At 40.8% G+C, this 25,396-nt stretch overlaps 1 protein-coding gene across 1 annotated transcript in view; it reads right to left on the bottom strand.

Annotated features, from left to right (window-relative positions):
- Positions 1 to 6,123: 6,123 nt before the first annotated feature.
- The window catches only part of LOC145451936 (uncharacterized), a 36,032-nt gene continuing 16,759 nt past the window's right edge, over positions 6,124 to 25,396 (bottom strand). Inside the window, exons 3-4 of the mRNA XM_080330154.1 lie at positions 13,109 to 13,215; positions 6,124 to 6,458 (exon numbers count right to left, since the gene is read on the bottom strand). Coding sequence (XP_080186280.1) covers positions 6,147 to 6,458; positions 13,109 to 13,215 — 419 coding nt within the window. The 3' untranslated portion in view covers positions 6,124 to 6,146. The remainder of the gene's footprint in view (positions 6,459 to 13,108; positions 13,216 to 25,396) is intronic.

The following is a 25,396-nucleotide window of genomic DNA, read 5'->3' as shown; positions in this document are numbered from 1 at the left end:
CCCCTGTTTTTCTCTCCTACAAGATTGCTGAGCGTGTAGCGGGGTAGCCGCGGATACCAGTTTTCGAATTTCTGGTCTGACCCGGCCGGGTATCGAACCCACGACCTACCGAACAAGAAGGCGGACACATCACCATTACACTATCTCGCTCGGCACAGTGTACACAGCCGGCTAAAATAAGCACAATTGGTAGTCCTATAGCTGGCATCCCGTGAGCTAAAATTTAATCAAACATGTTTCAATCGAAAGCTAGTGTCGCGCGGATTCCGAAAACACGAATTAATATGTTAACATGGCAATGGAACCACTCCAAAATAGCCGTCAAGGTCGATTGTTCGGAGAGTTCGCAGAAAAAGGAGAATGCCTGCTGAACAATCAGAAGGTGCTGGCCTCAGTGTTGTTGAAGAAATTAGACGAGGCATGTTTCAAGCTTTGGACAGATCTAAACTTGAAGCTGAAACTAGGTTTACCGGCATACATCACTTAAATAATATGTTTGGATTTTTTGAATTCCCCCGCGCTGCTGCAAAGCGATAGTCACAATTTATTCACCAGCGCTTTTAGAAGCATTTATGACGACGAGGTGGACTTTTTGGAGTTAGCCGCGAAAATTGTCATGCCTTTTATACCTTCGAATCAGGGATCATATAAATCAGAAGATTGCTAGCTTTTCGTACAAACCAATATGAGGCCTCTAGGACATACACAAATTATGATATGATCGTATGATGTTGTTCAACTTGATATTTTAGATATTTTAAAAGGGTTAAGAGGCTGGTGCGGAGCAGTGAAACCACGTTTGATCGTAGTGCAACAGCGTTTGATGTTTTACAGTGGTTAGTTAATGCAAAGCATCTTGATTCGACACCAAATTTATGCTCGTGTCTGAAACTTTATCTGACCATTGGTGTTTCAATTGCGAGCTGTGTGAGGAGCTTCTCAAAGCTCAAACTGATTAAGTCTTATTTACGTTCTACCATGAATGATGATCGGCTATCAGCGCTATCCATTCTGTGTATAGAAGGAGACTACGTTCAAAAACTTGGATTTGAGGATATTATCGCTGATTTTGCTTTGAGGTGGCCATTGATTTCCTATTTGCACAATACATTCGTTTGCTATTTCTTGTCGTTATTATTTTTGGCCTTATTAACGTTGAGACGGTGAGGCTGATACGCGGCATGTTATTTGTAATTATTTTTATTGATAAGATTGCTTGAACATGAATATATGTCGAAATTTGCTGCTGTCTACTTAGGGGGGGTTGGGGGCATTTTAAGCGAGAGCCAGGGGCGGCAGCACATGCTGCTACGCCAGTGTTTGTCGGCAGGCAACTATTACCAAGCCCCGTCGCGTACGACCGAAGTCAGCTGTAGGACGTGGAAAAATACAGTACAATTACAATGACTTATAATAAATCATATCACAAGTCTCGTGTCTGACCAGAGTACAAAGGTCAATTGAGGTATATTCTTAGTTTATTCTTTCTCTCACTAGCTTCAATTATTCCCCCTTTTTTGATTGCCGCACACAGGGTCATAAAAGTATTGCTGCAAAATTGAGAATGAGGTAATTCTTTAATTATTTATTATACTGATAATCTTTGTTTGTTGATTATAAACCGTGTTTGGCACATTCCGCACATTTATCATACTACTACAGTTCAATTCAGTATTGGCCTCTTCTTTTTGTGAATTATGATCTGCGCCATGTTTTTTGACTGCTATATAGGTTCAACTGTATTCCCATAACCAACTAAAATAAATGTCGTCATGATACCACCATCGATACAGCCTAGCGATCCCACTGGGATATATCACAAAAACCCAGATCTCGACGCTAACAAACCCCGATCTGGACGCTTATGTTTAGAAAGAAGTAATGCGCAAGCCCATAATGTGGAGAATTTTAAGGTTTATAACAACATTTTGATAGTCAATGTTTTCAGTAGTTTCTTATAAATTCAAGTTAATTCATGCAAAGTTTGTTAAAATTCATACTGAAAACTTACGTTCGACTTGCTAAAAATGAATATACGCTTTGTGGACAAAATGAAACAATTAATAAACCAGAAAGATTTCGCCATTACTCAATTAAACCTAATAATGTTTCGTTACTACAAAAGATATGGTTAACTAGAAAATGCAATTTATTTGAAAGCATATAATTTTGTCTCTATACACAACAATGGTATTCGATTCATAACACCACAACCGCAGTTCATACCTCCCAAGTGCATATTTCCAGAAGACGCTGAAATCCTGACTTCATCCTCCTTCAGTGTAACAATAGTCGCATCAAAATTTTTCATGCCAAGGTTATAGACCAATACATTTCGACCATCTCTTTTTGCCTAGAGAATAAAACCCTCAATATAGACAGAACAAAAAATCAGGATTGCATAATTGGGAATTGTAGCGTCAATCTGACAATGTTGCTGTTTACCACAATGTTAGATTATGGTATCGACAGCCAGACATCGGGGAATAATGACTTATAATCGTAACCGATTGCGACGAGTACAGAATTTTAAAGTAATGGTAATCGTGAATCGTAATCGCTGAATTCGAATCTGGCGTCATTTTTGTTCTATCACGTCACGTTTTCTAGATAACAAATATGTTAATTATTACTACTTTTTCGGGTTACTCAAGTCGATTACGCCTATACTTGTAGTTCTTATTCGAGTATTAAGTTTTCATTTTATTTTGCAATTTGGGTTTTGAAAAGTAGAAAGTAGGTTGGGATAAGAGCGCACCACTATCGTGAGTTGAATTGCCATTGGTACTGCGTGAAAATTTCATTCTCTATTGCGTTATAAATGTACACACTTTTGGTATCTGAAAGTTCTCTTCTTTCTGATGTCATGATTTGCGTATATGTTAGAATTCAAAATCGTTTTGCAATATTTTCACTTTAGCACCTGATGAAGGCGCGGAGGTCCGAAATCACGTGCGATCAATAAAATTAAGACTTCGCAAGTGTACGTTAAATAAGGTGCGAAAGCAATCAAGATCTTATTATTATCTTTATCGTCTGCTATCGGTACAACGAATAGTTTCACATAGTAACATAATCATAGAATTACACATTTTGGTCAAGCATACTTAAACGCCGTGTTGGGAACAATTCACTGCTTTCGAGTCACAATTCATCTCGAGTCGTTGCTCATTTAGACTCGAGTAAAGTCAATTCTCGTCACAAGTCGAGCCAAATCGAAATTTCCGAGAACGAGGCGCGATTCGCAGTTATTGCGAGATGTTTGAAGTACAGATTGAGTTCTGAATTGAGTAAAGATTATACAGTAATTTTCAAAGTATATACAATACATGTAAAAGGGCGTTCTATCGCTAAACAACGTAGTCAATTGTATATAGCCTCAGACTATCAGTTAAAATGGACGACATAGTGCATAACCTCATGAAGTAGAAATAAATTAGTGCGATGCTGTACAGTACACACCACCCACCTACTCATAAGACACAATATAAGCCTGCGTAATATAAGTAGGGTTCAGAGGTGGTCAAAGTAGTAAAGAAAACTACTCAAGTAGAAGTAGAAGTAGCGACGAAAAAATCTACTCAAGTACGAGTAGAAGTACTTCTTCCATGAGCCACCTAAAACTACTTGAAGTAGATGTAGAATTGACCGACTTTAAATCTACTCAAGTGAGTAAGTAGTTTTGAAAACAGTCTTAATTCGTTCACATGTACTGTCAAAAGCTGCAACTTGAGCCATGCGGAATGCGGAAAGTGCAAAGAGCTTGATTTGTATTGATGCATCCCTGGAGGTATCAATTTCCATTTGCATTCTTTCGCATCATGGGATGTAAATTATAGTATTGATATGAAAATGCGATACTAACCCTTTGTTTACTAGAAGACCCCGTTTTTGGAACATCATGGCATGGCGCCCTCATATTATAAGGCCCAAGTTTAGGCGAGGAGCAATACGGAGAAGTTGTATCTGATACGGTTTCAACACTTTGCGCGATTAGTATACGTTAATAACAAATATCGTGGAATGCAAAATTTACATTTAGTGTAGCTTATTTTCGTAAAATAGAGGCATTACTACATTTGCTTTTAAGCTTCAACATGTATGTTCTGCAGACAAAAGAACTGATAGTAATTAGAAAGTATGATACTCGGAATTGAAAGTGAAAAACAAATACCACTTCTAAAAAGCGGAAAATATATGTCATATCTTTTTGTCCACAAACCTTCAAAGTTGATCTGCTAAAACAGGTGTAACGTTCAAAAAAGCAGGATTTTCCAGATTCGCAGGACACGTCATGGGCTGCTAGATTACGATATGATAGGAAATTGATGGATTGCGAAACAGTAGTTACAAACGTTGTGGTGGGCCATAACTGCGATGAAATATTTGATATGGGAGACAATGTGGTGTGCGCGGAACCAACCAATCCGGTTCCTAAATTATATTCACTGATACTTTCGTGAAAACATAGTTGTCACTCCATAACTACTGTGCGCGAAGCGCAACAAAATTTCTGGACTTTGCTAGACTTTTAGGAATATTAACTGCTGGTACTCCGTGAAAACAGCCCCGAATATAGGTGCCACTGTGATTGTGGCTACGTGGGAAGAACGTCAAAACGTCTGCAGGACCGCATAAACCAACATGTCACCAGATTTATCAGAACACGTGCATCACGCTCAGTGAAAAGCTCACCCTTAACTCATCCACTTAAGATTGATGCTGATCGATCAAAGGCCATTAATTCTGCCATCGGCAAACATCTGTTGTTAGATAATCCGATTTGTGCGAATAATTATTGAGACGACCGATTTCGAATCATAGGGCGAGGCCGTTCACAATTCCATTTGTGTGCCTTGGAATCAACATTTATCAAAATACACCAACCAAAACACTGCCAACAAAAGGAGTTCGTGTACCACCTAAAAATAGTACATTGAACGCTCTCTCATTCGAAATTTCATGCCGGTGACCTCACCCCTGACGAGTGTCAGCCGAAAATATTCGGGTTCATTTCAATATGAATATACTATTTAATTGTATATTGAAGTTCTGCACCTCCAAGAAGCTCTTCAAAACATTTTTATTCGGCAGGGAGCGAATCTCGCACAGACGTGTAGGTTTTATGAATCTGCCCCAAAGTATAGTCTACTTTATATTGATTTAGGAAAGTTCACACCCAACTACTTTTCATTTCGGGGTGGGGTGCAATGTGCATGGCAGGGTTGTAACCAAGTCACAAGGTTCCGAGTCACAAGTCAATACCGCTTACATGGTTTTGACTCGAGACAAGTCGAGTCATTTCTAATTCAGCACCGAGTCAAATCCTATTCCAAGTCGTTGAGACTCGAGTTAGAGTACAAGTCATCGTGTTCACTGTTTAGTTTCCAGTTCAGGTCATCTTCAACTCACTTGTATGACCATTCTTGGATGATATCGAATGTCACGCATTATCATTATAAATTATATTAATTTCCTCACTTTTAACAAATTCTGACACTATACATCTCAAGTACCAATATTGATCGACGAAATAAGAATAATGTAGCAAGTTTACTATTCTTCGTAGTTGCAATGATATCCCAGTCTCGACTGTCCAGTGTCCATGTCTGATGGCGTCATGTGACTTGGTCGAGTCATGCGGAATGACTCGAGTAGAAATTGAGTCAATAGAAAAATGGAATCAAGTTCAATCGAGTCATCGAAAAATCGCCATTTTAACCCTGGTGCATATGGTCACATACACCCCCTATGCCAATGTCTGAATTCCCCCTTAGCATGATCTTCAGTTTTTACATTTTGGTTTTGCTTTTAGGCCCATCGAAACTCTTTAAACTATCGTTATAACTGTGATCGATCGGAACAACCTATGTCATTATTTGTTGACCTCAAGATGTGTGCGTTACCAAGCAGCGCTGCATTTTTAAGACGATTTGGGATGTCCAAGGTATCATAGACACACCAAACAGGTGATACTTCGCACTAAACATTACATCCAAGCGACCTACAGATGCGCGGAGGTGGTATGCAAGTTACGTCACTCGGCAGATCGGGTAAAATGTGTCACATTTAGCACTTGTAGCATATATTCTACATATGTTTAAAACGATCTCATTAGTCGAGATTATCTTTCAGCGCGCAAGAATTCAACGTACTACAAATAAGCAATGGAATACGATATAAAATTCTAATATCGGGTAGCAAACCTCGTTGTGTAAGCCATGAGCAAGAGCAGCTGCGGTTGGTTCGTCAAGCAAGCGTAGAACATTCAAACGTGCGTATTCCGCTGCTTCCCGTGTCTTTTTACGTTGCAGGGCATTGAAGTGTGCTGGAACAGTGATAACTGCATTCACAACTTCTTGTCCCAGATAATTTTCAGCTAGATTCTTCATTTCGAAAAGAATCTTCCCACTAATCTCTTCGGGGTAATAGTTTTCCGTTTCTCCATCAATACAAATCTAGAATGAAGTTTGAGCGAGTGATTAAAAATTCCACGTATTCAACGCAACTGCTAAAGCTGTTTAAACGTATTGGCACATAACTCGTGCAATTAGTGACAGCATATAGGATGAGGGATATGCTATATACGTAGTTCCCATTTGTTGGTGGGGAGTCAAGTGTATTGTGTAGGCCGGTGGTTCTCACGGACGGATCGGTGAAACTTAAAAAATCAAATCTCAAAAATGTAATTGCAACATATGTATGCAACCCGAAAGGAAATACTTAAGTTTGAACGGTGCAATTTAACGTCAATGGGAAGCATGATAGAGTCTAGCAAAGATCAAAGTCACACATTTCTTTCGAAATTAAACCGAACAATCAAAATCAAGATAGTTGTTTTTACAAGGCGTCTGCTTGCGGAAGATTCGATAGAATTACGTAAAACCCGCAATAAAACGAAGAATTAAAAATTCTTCTTAGCTGTCACATACAACTGCAAGTTGTAAACTAATTTTAAACGACCGGGTGTGAGATCACTTCCTGGCCGGGACAAGTGAAGACATGAAGTTTTGGCCTACATACCGCTGGGCAAAGTGCGTTGCCAAAAATATCGGGGGCAATAAAATATTGGCCAAGAATGGCCTTCGCTGGTTGGTTAAAACTTTCGATATTGAAATGCCCAGTCATCGAAACGGTCGGTACCGATTAATGGGTTGCGAGATGCCGCTAAAACTTTGATTTCTATCGCGGTCTAAAAAGTTTTAAAAAAAATTCTGCTATATATTGTCCACGTCAATCACGTCACGTTCTGTCTTCCATCAAGCATCGGACGATCGGGCCCTATTACGAATATCTCGCTTATAGCATTTTCGTATTTATACCGAGCAAATCCACATTCTTATTCGATTTAGATCTCTTGATAGTATCAAGTTAAATAGAAGACAGCTACGCAACGTTTTGCCGAGTTCAAATTAAAGCAGACTTAGCAGACAGGATTCCACGCCTGTGAAATAGCCACTCAATAGGATTGGAGTGTCGCGTCGAAACACATGGTGTATTCTTCATTATGATTCCTGGGATGCCTGAGATGCCTCAGTCCTAATGTTTCAGGGCGTGGATTGGTCGAAAACATTGATGTCGAAACGTACTGGGACAGCGCTGTCAACATTTTTGAACGCCATCCGCACATTTTTTTCTAAAAATATTTCATCCGCACAAACCAGCTGTAAATTATTTCACAAAAAGAAAATGAAAATGTTTAGATGTGCAACAAGTAAGCAAAAATAGGCTATACCGGCTTTGGCTATCAAGCGTCGCATTAAAAAGACAACTCTTTCCCTCGTTTTGATTTTAATTGCAGTGCACGAAATCCCTTTTCGGCCAACCAAGTGTTGGATTTTGTACAAGAACTTCTAGTAATTGGATGGCCAGGTCTTTTTCAAGAACCGTCCAGCACTCGCATCCAAAATACAGCGTATTTACCGCGAAGTGAAATGCTTGCTGGTAAGTGGTAGCAATCTTTGTTAAGAGTATAACACAAAGGTCTCGGAGGGTCCAGTTTATCGAATGTGATGCAAAACCCTCATGTTTGTTTCAGGGATATATATGCCTGGTTTGTTTTAATGCTTCTGCCTGATGACTTGAAAAATAAGCTCCAAACCTATCAAGGAGAGTAGGCACAATAGAGCTCGCTACGATACGCTGCTCCCACTAGTGTTTTTTTTTTAAATTTCATATGTCCTGTCTCCAGAGTGAATGAGAAGAGCTGGGAAAGTCAAGACACCGGTTCCTTAGTTCAATCCAACTTGAAAGTTCATAGCAATTCAATAACCTTAAATCAGTGGCTCTTACACTTTTCAGACCGCAATCCAAGTCGGAGTTTTAGGGGCATCTCGCAACCCATGCCTCACACATCAAAGATAATGCATTTTGAATATTATAATAGTATGCTACGATTTTACGGGCATATATGACATAGAGAACGCGTCGACAACAACAGTACGCAGCACAGCTCTATAAAACATATTTCACGCACGCGGTATCAAATTGGGGTGAATTATTTTCCTCTGCACGTCGCATTGAAACTACTGTCTACTCAGATTGCAGGGATGGGACTATTCGGTGTCGACAGCCGGCCATTACGACGACTGTCGGTTTTGGTTTTGTCGCCGCCGATCGTTTTGGCACCACGCTTTGCCAGCGGTACGTTACCCAAAACTTCACATATTCATGTGCCCCTACGCAAAATGGATTGACCTCGAAATGAATGTGTCTCATAAGCGCGAACCCGTTCGCTTCACCCCCTGCACTAAAGCATCACAACGGCTTTCGACTGTTTTTACCAGAGAACCCCATCTAACAAATCTGATTGTGAATTCGAACCAATTTGTGTAATACAAAGGTCGGCACATTTTCACGACCAAGCCATATTTTCTGCGTCTCTCGCATACTGACTATTGTACCCACACAGTCACCTTGGATACGCAAAAACTAACCACAGAAAATCGCGCATATCGCGAAGAATTTATTTTTGGAAGAAATTCAACAAATATCACGTATATATTAACAGATCGCTCTGGTGCCTTGGTGACCCAAAATTATACCCTTTGCGACCCATATTTCAAGACTTTTGATTAGGTATAATAATTATAGCGCTCAAATATTAGTCCAGTACGGCTGGTACGAGACAACGTTATTGTAAAAGCTACGATTATAGTCGAACGGCGTAAGTCACCTGTGTTAACAATAGCGCGTCGCAATGACAATGAATTTCTTTCCACGTCAGTAAGAGAAACAATTATCCGCACAAGTGCGGCCCACAGGGTAAAAAGCACTGTTCTGGGGCATTTGTGTATAAAGCCAGGAGCTCTTGTTACTTTCCCCAAGTTTTCAATTGTGAGGTCAGCTGTGCTCGATCCGTCTGAGGGAGCCTACAGCCGATATGAAGCCATTGTAGAAAAACAACATCACATCAGATTTTCAAGTGCGCACCACAATTGTCACCTACCTACTCCCATGTTCGGCTACTACGGGATTTCAATGGGCAGATTTACTTACTTACATCATAGTAATATAAAACGTCAACCCCTAGAAGTAGGAAAGATGTGGTGCCGCTGAAACACTGGGACCGAAAATACGTGTTAAATTGTATATGAAAACCCAATGCTAACACTCCATGAATTAGTTTACAGATGCATGCTTCCGGGATCTTTACTCACGTGCAAATAACTTTGACCTGTTCGAGTTATGGGGTCTGTGACAGATGTTTTCTGTTTTGAGGGGTATAAAATTAATTTCTATCGACGCATAAATTTTTTTTTGTAAACCTCAACACGAATAACCAACAATTATTTTTAATGTGAAGTGTAGGGCTTGTACCAGGCTATATCACGACACTCATTTTTTTAATCAATAGCGTCTTTGAGTGAATTTTTTTCAATTCAATTACAGAATTCATAGCGGGGGATGGGGTCGATGATAACATAGCCAAATCAAGCAATAAGCTCTAGGAAAGTCAAAATGTAAATTTACTGGCAAGGTAGGCCTACCCACAAATTTGTTCGAGCCTTAATCGAAATGTCATTTTCTGCCAACATTTAAGTTAATACATATTATATATTTCTATGGTGGCAAGAAAACATTTTTCTGTGACTAGTTGTAGCTTAGATTATAGTACACAGCAAGAAAAGTTGGAACATCCGAGTTTTTGAGTGCATGTCGGAAATGACTCAAGGTGGTGTGCCTTTGGATCAGCGCTTTGGAGCCGGAGCCGGAGCAAGGAGCCGGAACCCTTGAGTCGTGTATTTTCAGCGGAGCCAGAACTCGAGCCAGGGCTCTAAGTAAAATTCTGATGTAGCCGGAGCCGGAGCTGGAACCAGTTGTTTGGAGAGTAGCTCCGGCTCCGATGTGTCTTATAAGATGCTACGCTAATACGTTTGGCTGAATTCACAAAATTTTACATACATTGTTCAAAAAATTAGGAATTGTTGCCTCGTTCGCGCCACCTTTTTTAAACTAAGCATTTTCAAATCGTTCATATATAACTCGCTAAACTGGGGTATGCGAGATATGCCGTGTATTACTATATTCTGGGACGTGGTTATTCGTCGTGGTGTATTGCAGCGTAAAAAAACAGACGTTGTTATTCGTCATACCCATAATTTCCTCATCAGCACAACACTGTTGAACACAACGAAAAATATTGATCACTATCAGACATGCCACTCCTGTTATTATTTTAACGTCCACGGCAGAATCTTGAGAGCCTGTTTCAGTATTAAAATGAGAGGCCTAGCGATGCAATGGAGCTTCATTGAATAATGACTCCCAGGTCGCAGAAATTTAGTTCATAGACATAGGGTAACTCCTTGGAACTATTATCTCACAATTCAAGCTGGTTATCACTTATCAGCGCATTCGAATACACCCTAAAAGTCATGATGGGCAGTTTATTTTTCGACTAGACATGCCTGTCACATTATCCCAGATGAAAAATGATTATCTTAGGATTAATCAATCGAAAGATACTTTCAATTTGATAAGGTCACTGAAAATACCCGAAAATCACCGTCAGAGATGAGGAGATGAGCAATGGCATTCTTTCGAGTATTGGCGCCGCGCACATATTGTTTCATAACAATGCGTCGAGAGGAAAACTGCAAATTTTCGTGTGATTTGCAGTTTTTACCGAGCAGAATTTATTGTATGAACTGTGGGAATTTCAATTTCAAGGGCCAAAACTTACTTCCGTTACTGCATGACTGTAATTAATGATTGTCAGTTTCCACTTTGACAGCTATCGCATAGAAATTTGAGTGAAATATAGGATCTGGAATTTTCTGGGTTTATTTAGCGGCCACATCTAGGTTTTTCCGAAATATCCGAGTGGCATCCCTGATCACTATAGATTTCACAAAATTAGACTGGTGCTAATGCGAGCTGAGCAAATTAACAAATGAGTAATTATAGTCAGTGGTTGTCAAAGTGTGGTACGCGTACCACAGTGGTACACGAGAGCTTCTGAGGTGGTACGCGAAGAGTGCTGTGAATAATGTCGTACCAAAGATTGGTGAGCTTCTGCATAAGAAACAGTTGCAATTATCTCATTAAATTGTGCTTTCTTGCTATCCGTTGGTGTTGCCGTATAGTACTAACAGGAATAACCGACAAACACCGCTATATTTAAATAAAATAAGTAGCCTAATTCACGAGGTATACGGCATGTAGTGAAAAACAAGTTAGTGGTACGCCGTGTGGTAAAACAAACAATTAGTTTTTGTTTGAGTTTGAGAAACACTGAATTACATGAAGCGACGCCAGAGGATAAACGTGACATTGCTGCACTTGCACATGTCGATTTGGAGGATTTTTCAATCCTGCGCATGATCGTGTATTGCTGTAAGGATCTGCGAACGTAAATAGAGAGACGCATCCCAAAACGCCGTTATAGCGATGCGCGAACCTCATGCTGTTGGATACAATAGAGAGGAATTAGTGATTGAATGCGCGCTTTTCCGTGTGTAATCAACTATTTGTGCATTTATTCTTGTCTGCTTTCAACATTCGGATTACTGAATTGCCACGCAATGAGCGTGTATAGTTTAATTCGTTACTGGTACGATGTTCTGCACACCAGATTGTCAATGACTCTAGTTCTGCATTTATTAGGTTCTTTCGAAGTAAAACATTCTATATTCCAGTAGGCTAAACTTGATCGACACCGGGTAGAAATGAATTTCTGGTCGCGACACGTTGCGCTTGGTGCAGTTACACTTGAACAATCTCATAAATTCAAGATTACACTCAACTGTATGGCTTGATAAGATCAAGTGCAGCGCCGGTGTTAAAACGTCGCATTAGTGTTTTGATGCGGTAGATCGCAATGGCGTGGAGTGATTTCCCATGTGACTATGACGTTTTCGACCATAGTGTCCTCTATATGGTGTTGGCACAAGCAAATCTCACGGCTCAGTGAAATTGGTCTGCGTCACACTTTCCATTTGGCTAAAGGCAATTTGACGGTAATTTTTGGCCGTTTTGCCGAGCGCAAAATTTGATAAAACGGGTATCAATCGAAAGCTACCGCGTTACTGATTGCGAAAATATTAATTTTATTCTGCTCGTGGTCATAAATCCCCCCAAATCAGCCTCAAATGTTGCATGGTAACGGAGTTCAGTATTGTGACGCAGCCATGTCGTCTGAGCAGCTCAGGAGCAAGCGCGCGCGAGAGTGAGAGTGTGAATGCTTAATCGGTTGCGCAGTAATGGCTGATACGCTCGCGGTTTGCGCTTCTTCTTACCTGGTCCCAGACATATGACACTATGTTTCGACAGTCATCATAGAGTAATTATGACGTCACAGGACTGTGCACACCCACACAAAATAAGGTTCGGCACGACGGCCCCCCGGCGCAACGGTAGTTATTGACTACATGACTGAACCATTCGATAGTTTACGGAGCCGGATCTGCGGTGTTAATGAGCTACGGGGCCGAAGCTGGAGCAGTTTAAAATTTGTGCCAGCTCCAAAGCCCTGCTTTAGATCAACCCGGTGGGGGCCGATGACGATGATACGTTCGAGCAATAAATTTTGACCGTTCATAAATATTTTTGGAAAGTAATTTTTGATCTATCGGTACCACATCTCCCCTATTTACACGCAAGTTACCTGGATAGCAGTTTCCCCATCCCTTTCGATGATTTTGTAAGGAAGGTTAGCTGTTTCTGCTTCAAAACAGGGATCATCTCTACGGAGACCGATTATCCTTTTTACATCTGAAAGAGGAAGGTAATAACTAAATACGGGTACCACGGCTCAGTTCTCGACCAAGACAGTAACGGTATTCACAATCATGAAATAACGGTGTAATCCTCGTAGCGCCTGGGGTCATGGGGATACTTCAGTGCAATGGCGTACAACCAGCTGGCCCGTAACTATGTGACACCGGTATTTGATCCCATGATTAGTCCTGACAGTGTGGCATGAGTATGGTGTGAGGTGTAGATCTACAATTGTACAGTATGTGTACAATATACACGTACAATTAGGTGCTCTAATTTTTCTTAGGTAATCACCTCCAACAGCTGTATGTCGGGAGCTCTGTTCACATGGGATAACAAAAAGTAATAAAATGTTACTATAGTATTACAGTCAGGGACGCTAATGTCTCATACCCAAACCGCCAACTTGGGGGTAAGCTTGAAAGGGGCCAAAATTATTACACAAATCAACGTAACTTTCTGGAGTCTTTTAATGGCGATTTACTCAAATTTAAAATTTTCTTCGCGCTTCGAGCCATTTCATGTCGCTAAATATCTTCATTTTATATGATTACCGTCCCCACCAAGAAAAGAATACGCATAATTTTAATAATTCCAAAATCGTTTGCCTATATATAGCAGACAGAGGGGTCACGAAATGATAACATACAACGAAGTATACAACTGGCCGCCCCAAGATGTATAACACTAGTCGACATTTTTCAACTTCGTTTTCGTTTTTTTAAAACGATTAATTTGGTTTACATAATTTGACGATGCTGATTCCGAATTTGCCGTCAGAATTCACTCATCACGTCACAATTTTTCGCAAAATTGGAATTAAAATTTTACTCAAAAACGACTGTATTAAGGACGCATTTTAAATATAACTATGCTACATTTTCGGGCATGTATACGATATAAAGAATGCGCAGACAGCAGTCGTACAAAATGCAGCTCTATGAACATGTCTGACTCGCCCGATTTCAAATTGGAGTGCCGTGTTATTTGACCACGGGTCGCTCTTGTACTGGCATTCTACTCAGACTATTCGGTACCCACCATTTCGACGACCGGTCATATCAATATCGAAGGTAGTGGCGCAGTAGGGGTTGGCCTCGCAAGTCCTTTCTCTCATAGTTTCGCACCCTCTCGTTGCACAATGCACAGATTGCACACCCCTACTCTAAAGCAGCCTAGCGCTCCCCGACAGATTTTTCAGAGAAACCATAATCGGACAAATCTTGTGGTGAATTCAAACCAATACAAGTGTCGGCACATTATTATGATCAACCCAAGTTGTTGTGATCACTTTTTTACCCGTCTCGCTGATTGGCCTATAGTAGTTAAAAGCAATTCAACAAATATTACATATTACAAGATCGCTCAGATGCTATCGCGACCCAACATTAAAACATTCGCGACCCATACTTTCAGCACCACTTATATAATGTAACCTGAGACGTGGAGATAATATATATGAATGTATATTGAAACAATATAAACGTTGATTTGATTATAACGCACACGCGCCAGAAACATTACCGAGATTTTGTAAACTGGCCATCCTGAATCAATTCGTCAAAATAAGGGATAAAAAAGGTCAGTGTTGTAGCCAAGTCATTAGGCTCCGAGTCACAAGTCAATCTCACTTTTATAGTATTGACTCGAGTCAAGTCGAGTCATTTTCAATTCATCGCCGATTCAAGTCCGAGTCCAAGTCATCGAGCAGAGGGTCCAGCAGAGTGTCGAGTATTATGACTCGAGTCCGAGTCATTGTGTTGACTGCTCGGTTACCAGTTAAAGTCTTGTTAAACCCACTTTTTATAACTCTGTTTGGGGATATCGAATGGTTTGGATTTATTATATAGTAATTTTCCTCACTTTTAGCAGTTTATGGTCGCATTTTCAAATACCAGCACCAATAGACGAAATCTCAATAGGGTGGGTACTTTACTATTATTCGAAATTACAATGAAATGTCGGTATTGGCCGTCTGAGTCTCGAGTCATATGAAATGGTTCGAGTCATGCACAAGGACTCGAGTACAATTCGAGTCAATACACAGATCGACTCGAGTTGAGTCATTTTCATATTTTGCGAAAATGACTGGAGTCAAGTTGAGCACGGCCTACTAGTAGGCCATGAGTTGAGTAACCAGAAAATCGTGACTCGAGTCATTGCAACATCAACATAATTTACTATTGTCTAAAACATAATTGCATTGATTTATTTTGCACCTAATAATTTGATAAATTGTGCCTATAATTAACCCTTTGCGACCGGCGGACCAGTATACTGGTCCTCGATCGTTTAACACGGAGGAGTCGTTGTTTATTCTAAGATAGCTCGACCTGCATTACTTTCTAAACTGTAACAATCGATCTATATGGATAGTTATTATGAATACGCATACATAAGACCATGTACAACGTATTATATCACTATATCCTGCTTGAAATGCAGATTGAACACGCAAAAACGTTTCCCGCCAAAGTGAATTTGTAATGATATTCGCGTGAATGAACGCCTGGAATATAAACCATTGTATCTTTCGTTCTAGACGTCATATAACCAATTACAGTTATCTTCTATGACTTGTTTTGTGTCATACTATTCTATGAAAGTCCTTATATCGAAGATTAGCACGTAGAGATGTTTCCAATCGACGTGAAAGAAAGCAATACCTTATTACGTGAAAATCATGGCTGCGTAAGTTCATCCGACTCGTTGCGGCTTCAAACAGATGTACAATTGCTTCAGGCAATTGCAAATTGTACACATGGTTGGCCATTATCCTGGCATATTCATGAATATCCCTATCATGGGGTTTAGTATTGTATAAGAAAGCCGACACCAGCCCTAACACTACACAAATAAGCGTGAGAGTTAGGCTATTTTGGTACCAGAGCCTGTAATAACAACATCATATAGAGGCAGTTATATATCGGTTTAGATGGCACACGAAGTAACTGTTGGCTTCTATGACTACTGTTGATCATACATGGAACATTAGCCGTGTAGAATACAGTTCAAATTGATGTGAAATAAAGCAATAATGTATCACATGAAATGACTTCTCGAGCGTATATAGGCACTGGGCAGTGTCGAATAAGCCAATATGTGTATACTTACGAATCCGTTATGCAGTTGCAAGTTACATATAACAAGCCACTGGGGTTGATACCACTTCAATAGCACGGAGATATATAAAATAGTTACTATGTTATGTAGAATTGGAAGGTAATTGCCTTCCGCGAGATTACGCGATTACGTAATCGATTACTCATCGGCGGCGGCCGCGTGATTCGGCTTATCATGCCTACCTTTCCAAGATCGTAGCGCTGGGCTATGAAGTGCTATAGTAGCGTGTAATGTCTCGTTGGAACGTAGAGATTCATGCGAAACGCAATCAGGTGGTCATATACCAAGATAGGGCCTAAGTGTGACGTCAGGAGATATAGAAGAACAAAAGTGTATTTTATTTTCAAGAAATCGAGAACATTTTCTCGCACACCGCTATTCCCTCTGGCGTCTGAGCCGTAAGAGTATCTCAGACCGCTAGGCGGCTACTTCAGGTTTACGGCAATATATTGGGCGTCGATTTAAGCCATATGGATGACATTTTATCGTCTTTTTTGTGGATGCAGTAAAATTTTGGTCAGTAGGCCGGCCGATTAGAAAGGGTTAAGATGAATGGATTCAAATGGTGTTTTGGATTGCAGGTATAAGTTGATTCTTTATTGATTGCAGCAGCATTCATCTTGAACGTTTTTTGTATTGCTCTGCACTGCTCATTATGGATGATTAGAGACCGATGTTATAAATGATTTGCAACTAACTGCGCATAAGGAGGACGAATCTAACAAACACACGCACGAATAGTTTTTTCCAAGTACAGCACTGAAAGTTCTATTCAAGTACAGCACTGAAAGTTCTATCACAATTGCGATCCGAACTCACTCATTCCCACTTTGATTGTCTTGGTTTAGCAAGCGAAGCGTTTCAAAATGCCCAGGCTCCTAGGCTAGGCTATTGTACTTACAACAAAATAAGAAAACGCAGCATTAAGATTGTAACTTAATCAATTTCATGACAAAATGTAATGAAAAAAGTTTAATCAAGTCGCTCTGGTAATTCGATTTTTTACTGCACATTCTAATCAATATTTCTAACGCGTTTCTCGATGCCTTCGCGGGCCGCACAAAATGGTGTTGCGGGCCGTAGTTTGCCCACCCCTGCTCTATTGCATTAGATCAAGTTAGGAAACCTTTCGTGAATGTATTTAGAACAGTGGTTCTCAGCCTGAGGGGCACGCCCCCCTTGGGGGGCGCGGAAGGCTCTCAGGGGGGGGGGGCGAGATATTGACAAAGTCTTTATAAATCGTGACAAAACATGTGTTTAAGAACCATTCTGAAAAGACAGTTGTTGAAGATGAAACTTATTTCGTATTCAAGAAAGCTTGCCAAATTCAAACTCCAGCTGTCGCGCTCTACGGAGTATAGGCTGATTTCAACTTCATCTGAGCAAATTTTTTATAGTCTTTGAAGATATACAGCAATTTCCACGTGTAAGTCATTTATTACTTTATAGCTTTGGCTGCACTGCTTAAGACTTGGATGCAATATAGGTTGCCCGGTTTTGCCCTCAATTAGGCTACCCTAAATCAACACAATTTAATTCAATTCCAAAACTGATCACATTTAGCATGGCAAGACCGAACGACGCCGTGCTCTCTGTAGTCACTACCAGCATAAGGATTATAGTCTAAGGGCAACCTACCTTGAAATAAATTGATGTCCTGTTGTCAAAGTTTTTGGTTATTTTCGAACAAGCTCGGGGAATTTCGTCAGAAATGTAAAAGACTCAACAACTCTAATGTGGATTCAAACTTGGCGTAGGATATACCATATGTAGACTATTAGATCAGGGGTGGGAAACCTGCGGCCGTAGAAAGGAATTTGAGTGGCCGTCGACACCTAATTCAACAAGTAGCCTATGTGTTGGCAGCCGTCGACATGCAAATTGAACTTACAAATTCACTCCCGAATTTTTGAGAATATTTAATTAATCTTGAAATTTTCTTCGCGCGACACGACACGACTATATTTTTCGATTATAGTATATAGGAGCGCCCTTTTCTATCTAAGCTGGAATCGGAATCGTGTGCTCCTCACGAAAGAAATTTGTTTATTGGGCGATTTCAATATATTTTCACTACTTCCACTACCGATAAAATCGACAATCCCGATGGGGAGGTCAAGAAATAATAGCATTCAACAAAGTGACCAATAACAATTGGCCCAGTCGAAGATGCATTATCATTTATAACTTGCCCTAAATTTTCGAAAGCACTCCCTCCATCAACTCTACCTGTGTATCTGATCACGTGGGTGGAGAAAGGATAAATATTTGATAGTAATATGTGATGCTGCTACTTACGGAATTCATTCGTGAATCTGAAGAATTTTCGTGCCCTGCGCGACAATATGCTATCCCAGCAACTATTCATAACATTGCCACTCACGATTTCGGTGCGTACAATAGGTCTTTATGAAAAGTAGAATAGTCCGGAGTTCACCGGGAATGAATATGGACAGTTTACCGTAGGTATTTTGCGTCCAGTTAGTTCATTACGGCTATAGGCCCTGGAATGCGGCCTTAGGCTACATAAGTAATTGAAATGCGGCCGTGATTAGCAAAAAGGTTGCCAACCTCTGTATTAGATTATGTGCTCTTTTTGACATGACGATAAGTGCACGGGGAGGGGGTCAGGGGGCGCAAACCATCGCGAAGGGGGGCGGATGTCCAAAAAGGTTGAGATCTGCTGATTTAGAACGTGCGCTCTCTTTGATCAGAGCCTTCTAAAACTTTTTCATGAGATTCAGTTTGATACATAATGGTGGAAATACTACATTAGATCTGTCGATAAGAGTAGGTTCTGAAATATTTTGAAGCCTGTTGTAAGATACTCCCTCTGTTATGTTCGTGCATTTTACGTTGGTATCGTTTGTTTTTTATTTGTCTAGGATTAGTAATTACCGCCAATCATTATTTCCTCGTGTGTCGTTCTTCGTATTTATACCCTGTGTTCTGTTGTCTTGTCGTCTTTCATTTAACTAAACTCTGAATCGTGTCGCTGCCGTAAAGTTGTTCTGCCGTTAATATATACTGATTTCATATTGCAACCTCGTCGTATTGAGTTATTGTTCGAACAAGATCAAGAACATAACAATTGGTGTCAGAAGTGGGATTCGAACCCACGCCTCCATTCGGAGACTGCGAAAAAAAACAGTAAAAGAACAGCAGAACATAACAATTGGTGTCAGAAGTCGGATTCATAGTTATTTCTGCGACGAAGATAAAGCATGGATTCAGGTATATTGAAGCTGCTCGAGAAACGGCAGGCAATGATGGCGAGTCTACATGAAACAATGGCAAATCAAAAAGCTCAGCTGGAGCAGCAAAATGCTCGGCACAGAGAAGATCTGGTCCAACAACGCGCACAGCACAAAGAGGAGATGGCGCAGCACAAAGAAGATATGGCACAGCAAAAGCTGCAGCACGAGGAAGCGATATCGCAATTAGCGCAGAGGTTGAGTCCCGGTACGTCAACATCTGAAGCTACCGCTCCCAAGTTTGATTCGTTTGTAAAATCGAAGGAGAAATGGGACCAGTATCTGCAACGATTCAACCATCACCTAGCAATTTACGGCATTTCCAACATGGAGAAGAGAAGAGCGTGTCTACTCTCATGGGTTGGACATGAAACGTACTCGCTCCTACGTAATTTGTTTGGTGCTGCTGATGTCAGTGCGCAAACTTTCGACGCGTGTACTGAGAAATTGTCTACACACTTCAAAGACTCCATCCATGTGCAAGCAGCCAGGTACGAATTTTACAATTGCAAAATGCAACCGGGACAATCGTACGCCGATTGGATCGCTACTCTACGCGGAATCTCCAAAGATTGCAACTTCATATGCTCAAGAGATGGCTGTGATCAGAGCTACGTTGATGAGCTAATGCGCGATCTCATCAAAGAAACGCCGCACGCGGATGTGAGACGGCACTGTCTAACACAAACCAATCCATCCCTCGACTACGTTCTCAAAGTAGCCGCAACATATGTGAGAACTCTGGAAAATGATAGGGTTATCCAGGGCGAGAGTAACGGTAAAGACACTTCAATCGTCAACAAATGACGGGAAGTTATAAGAAGGGAAAAAAACCTTCCAAATCCATCCAAGGCAACATCCCGGAAAGACTGAAATCCTGCAGCCGCTGTTTCATCGATCACCAGAGAAAAGACTGTCAATATCGACATGCAGTATGTCAGAAATGTGGTCGTAAAGGTCATATAATACCTGTGTGCATGTCTACCAAACCTAGTGTCACACAACAGGTCACATCCGTCAATTTCTGCTCAGTGCCACTCCTCTCCTTCGACATCGATCAACTATATCGACGCGTGGAAACCAGCTCTGGATCAACTCCAGCATCAACGGCATTCCGTTGCCGACACAGTGGGACACTGGTGCACCCTCCGCCACGGTGGGATTGACTGGGTACAAAACTTTGGGCTCTCCGGAACTCTCAGCATACCATCGCTCTTTCGTAGCGTACGGCGACAAGCCACTGAAAGTGAAAGGTATTTGCACTGTAAGCGTGCAGGTGGGTTCTGAAGTTCGAGTTGGCTTAAAATTGGTGGTTCTCGACGAACACCGTGGGCAAAACATTTTTGGTCTCGATTGGAGCGATGCTTTCTCCCTGACCGCTAAGGGAACGTGTGCTTTGGATGCAATTTCCTCGCAGATGGTCAAATTGCAATCATGTAATACTATTGACATTTCTGATTCGAACGACAAATTGGCATCTTTTCAGTCCAAATTTCCCTCCGTTTTCTCTAATGTATTAGGACTATGCACCAAGACAAAGGTGACAATTCACTTGAAACCTAATGCCAAGCCCGTATTTAACAAGCCACGTCCTTTGCCGTTTGCAAGGCAAATCGCTGTTCAAACCGAATTGAATAGATTAGTCAATCAAGGTATTCTCGAACCAATCAATTACAGTGATTGGGCAGCACCAATTGTTGCCGTCACTAAATCTAATGGATCAGTACGCATTTGTGGTGACTTCAAAGCATTGAATCAACAAATTCAGATAGATCAACATCCCCTGCCCTCCTTGGATGAAATCCTTCACAAGTTACAGGGTGGTTGTATTTTCACGAAAATTGATCTTGCCGATGCTTATTTTCAGCTAGAATTAGATGATGATGCGAAGAATTTGTGTGTCATCAACACGCAATTCGGTCTGTTCCGTTATCGACGCATGTGTTTCGGAGTCGCATCTAGTCCCGCAAATTTTCAACGTTGTATTGATGCCATGATCGCCGGCTTACCCGGTGTTGCTAGTTTTATCGATGACATAATCGTTAATGGCATTGATGAACGCGATCATTTTCGCAACTTATCGCTACTCTTTGAGCGCCTCACCGAATACGGTTTCACCGTCAACTTCGCTAAATGTGAATTTTTCAAAAGTAGTATCGAGTACCTTGGTCACATAATCGACAAGGACGGCAAACGCCCGTCTCACAGATCCGTTGAAGCAATCAAACAGTTGCCTAAACCTCAGGATGTTCGCCAGCTACAGGCATTCCTGGGCAAAGTCAATTATTATCACGCGTTTATTCCTAATTTCACGAATAAAGCCGCTGCCTTGTACCGTCTTCTTCAAAAAGACGCGGAATTCATTTGGAATGCCGACTGTAACGCAGCTTTTCGCATTCTCAGAAACGACGTAATCGACGCTACGCAGTTAGCTCATTATGATATAAACAAGCAGCTCATTTTGTCAACTGATGCTTCTCAATTCGGAATCGGCGCTGTCCCCTCAATCGAGCACAATGGCGAAGAGAGACCCATCGCGCACGCATCGAAAACGCTTTCTGATTCGCAAAAATCCTACTCTCAAATAGAGAAGGAAGCTCTGTCAATCATTTACGGAGTCACTAAATTTCGTCAATTCTTGTATGGTAGAAAATTTACGCTCGTGACGGACCACAAACCGCTCTTAGCTATTTTCTCGCCGGACAAGAAAATTCCCGTGATTACAGCGCAACGCTTACAGCGATGGACACTAACGCTCATGGCTTACCAATACGATATTCGCTATAAACCGACTAATCAGCACGGAAACGCCGACGGTTTATCTCGCCTACCAAAGGGTCCAGACCCTGAGTTTGACGAACTGGAAATTCGTGAAAACGCGGAGATCGTTCACGCTATTAAATGGCATTCGATGGCTTGCCGTTAACTCGCAATGAAATTCGCGACGCGACGCTGAAGGACAAAGCCATGAAACTAGTAAAATTATCCGTCACTCATGGTAATTGGAATCCAAAGACGCACATTGATGATTTTTCTTGGTTTTCGACTCGCAAACATTCGCTTTCTCTGCACGAAGACATTGTCATGCTCAATATTGATGGTTTTCAGCGCGTAGTAATTCCGCAGTCACTTCGCTCGCGAGTCTTATCATTGTTGCACGAAGGACATTGGGGTATCGCGAAAATGAAGCAGATGGCTCGAAGTTACATCGCATGGCCTTGCATTAATAGCGACATTGAAAATCTCGTCAAGAGTTGCGACAACAAGTTGAGCAACCATTGGCCAGGAATAGGGCACAACGCCCTGTAGCTAGTCCTGCTCGAACGTCGGGCAGACGTTATCCGCTTAGACTTAGAAAACAAACTGAGTTCTATCGGCCAACGTAAACTACCTTGTACCCTTAACTTACAGGGGAGGAATGTTATGTTCGTGCATTTTACGTTGGTATCGTTTGTTTCTCATTTGTCTAGGATTAGTAATTACCGCCAATCATTATTTCCTCGTGTGTCGTTCTTCGTATTTATACCCTGTGTTCTGTTGTCTCGTCGTCTTTCATTTAACTGAACTCTGGATCGTGTCGCTGCCGTAAAGTTATTCTGCCGTTAATATATACTGATTTCATATTGCAACCTCGTCTTATTGAGTTATTGTTCGAACAAGATCAAGAACATAACACCCTCATCGGCCACGTTCGTTTAATTCAATGATTTCTACTGCCCCATTCACAGATAAAACAAGGATACCTTGTAGTTCTAGAGTCTAGGCAGTTGAATCAGTAGCATATTTATGAGTTCAAAGTCAACGGAAACTTTACACGTTTGAGTAGTTTGAGTACTATATTACACATTTGAAATCAAAAGTTTCATATTCTCGTAAGACCATTTGATGCCAGATGTACCAGCTGCAGGGATAGCAGCACATTGATTTGTATTGCGAGACAAAACAGCTTTTAAGCTTGATGCATAAATAAGGAGCGCAATTCACAGTTCCAAATGTCTCTATGAGATCTTGAACATCGACACAATAGACTAAAGAGGGTTCAAAGGCAAAGAAGCGCGTGTATTCACTATCACGATGCATATAACAAGCAACGGTGGTATCAGTGCCAAGTATGTTTGACTTTTAATCTGGAACCTACAATAACAGCAGATAAATTTGGCAAATTCAAATTTATGACACAGCTATTTAGGTCAGCTTGATTCAACTTTATGTAGATGTTGATCACCATCACACTCATGCTGAGAACAATTTTCAGACAAAGACTCTTCACCGAGAGAATTTTCTTTAACGGCTGGGAAATCCAAAAAATAAAAACATAAGCAAAAGTAACAATCTTTTCCATGTACGCATCCATGTGGCTCTCTCCAAATCATTGGCACACCAAATGCTAAATATTTTTGTTTTCAAATGCTTCACAGCCACAATGTCGCTTTATTTTCCATTCAGTATGTTGTGCATTACTCTTCTTTACATCGCCTAGGCCCAGGTGGGTGTTTGATTTCAAAGACTACTCCAAGTCGTTTCGACGCCTTTCTTCATATATTTTCAATGTATCGCAGTCTTGTGATGTTTTGAAAGGAAGAAAATACTAATAAATTGATACTGATATCAGAAACTAGGCCTAGAATACTTAATTTTACATACATTTAAATAGTTACTTTCACTTCTACTTGAGTAAAAATTGACGCCGTTACTTCTACTCGAGTACCTATATAGTAAATACTTTGACGAACTCTGATAACGTCACAATGGTCATAGATATGGCCTAACAGCAAGGAATACGTCACAGAACAGGTTGTTTTTACCACTGAAATGCAAAATTTTAAATCACAGATTATAAAGAATCTTGACGTGATAGAAAAAAAGCGACTTGATATTCCTAATCAGCGCACGGAAATTGACTTGATAGCCATCATCTTGGCCAAAAAACAAAAATCATGTCGACCAGTGTAATTAGTAAATATGTGCCCTGACTTTTCGAAGATAACAGGCCCTCATTTCTACCGGTAAATATGATCACGTAGGCCGAGAGAGGATAAAAAATCAATAGCAATAAATGCAATTACCAATATTATTGACAAATTTTAAGTCATGAATTTTGAAGTTTTTTCGCAATCTACGTTACTAGATAGCAATCACCCACAGACAGCTCATAGCCATAAAACTCCCTATTTCAGAGTAGTGGTGAAAAGACTCGTCGTAAGAGGGAGGTCTTGGGGAAGAAACCCCGAGTAAGGTTGATCATTCTGCGGTGGCCCAAGCCCAACTTTTTTGGGAGGGGGCTGACGAAGTGCTGTTTCGGTTTTCAGCAGTATCAGTAATAATACTGTTAAGGAATTAACAGTAATACATGCAAGTACTAACATCATTGATAAATTTCATCCACAAAAGAAACGAGGAATAAGCCGATAGAAATATTAGATCAACAACTATATCTCGCGTAGATCGCGTTATACTGGAGATGATTCACGGCGGGAAAATACTCGTTTCTTTGAATTGCGTGTACAGGGGTAGTGATTAGGGCTGGGCAAAACCGAGTACCTGAGTGATCCGATTCTGAATCACGTATGCTTAGAGTCGAGTCGAGTATTCGAGTATCACTCAATATGACGTCATAACAGAATGTAATGTATCAAAGTTCAAATATGTACCTTTTATGCCACCACTAAGAATATAATGCCTGGTATTCATCACATTAGAGATACTTTGATATATTTATCGACCATACCGATTTCATTGCACTTTGTGACGATGTTGTGGGTGATCATGACTTCCGAAATGTGCTATTTCTAGAAACG

The sequence above is a fragment of the Botryllus schlosseri genome, chromosome 12 (assembly GCF_051294905.1).
Source record: "Botryllus schlosseri isolate E-star chromosome 12, Bs_hap1, whole genome shotgun sequence".
Taxonomy (NCBI): Eukaryota; Metazoa; Chordata; class Ascidiacea; order Stolidobranchia; family Styelidae; genus Botryllus; species Botryllus schlosseri.
The sequence above is the reverse complement of the archived record's forward strand: the minus strand, read 5'-3'. Positions and strand labels throughout refer to the sequence as shown.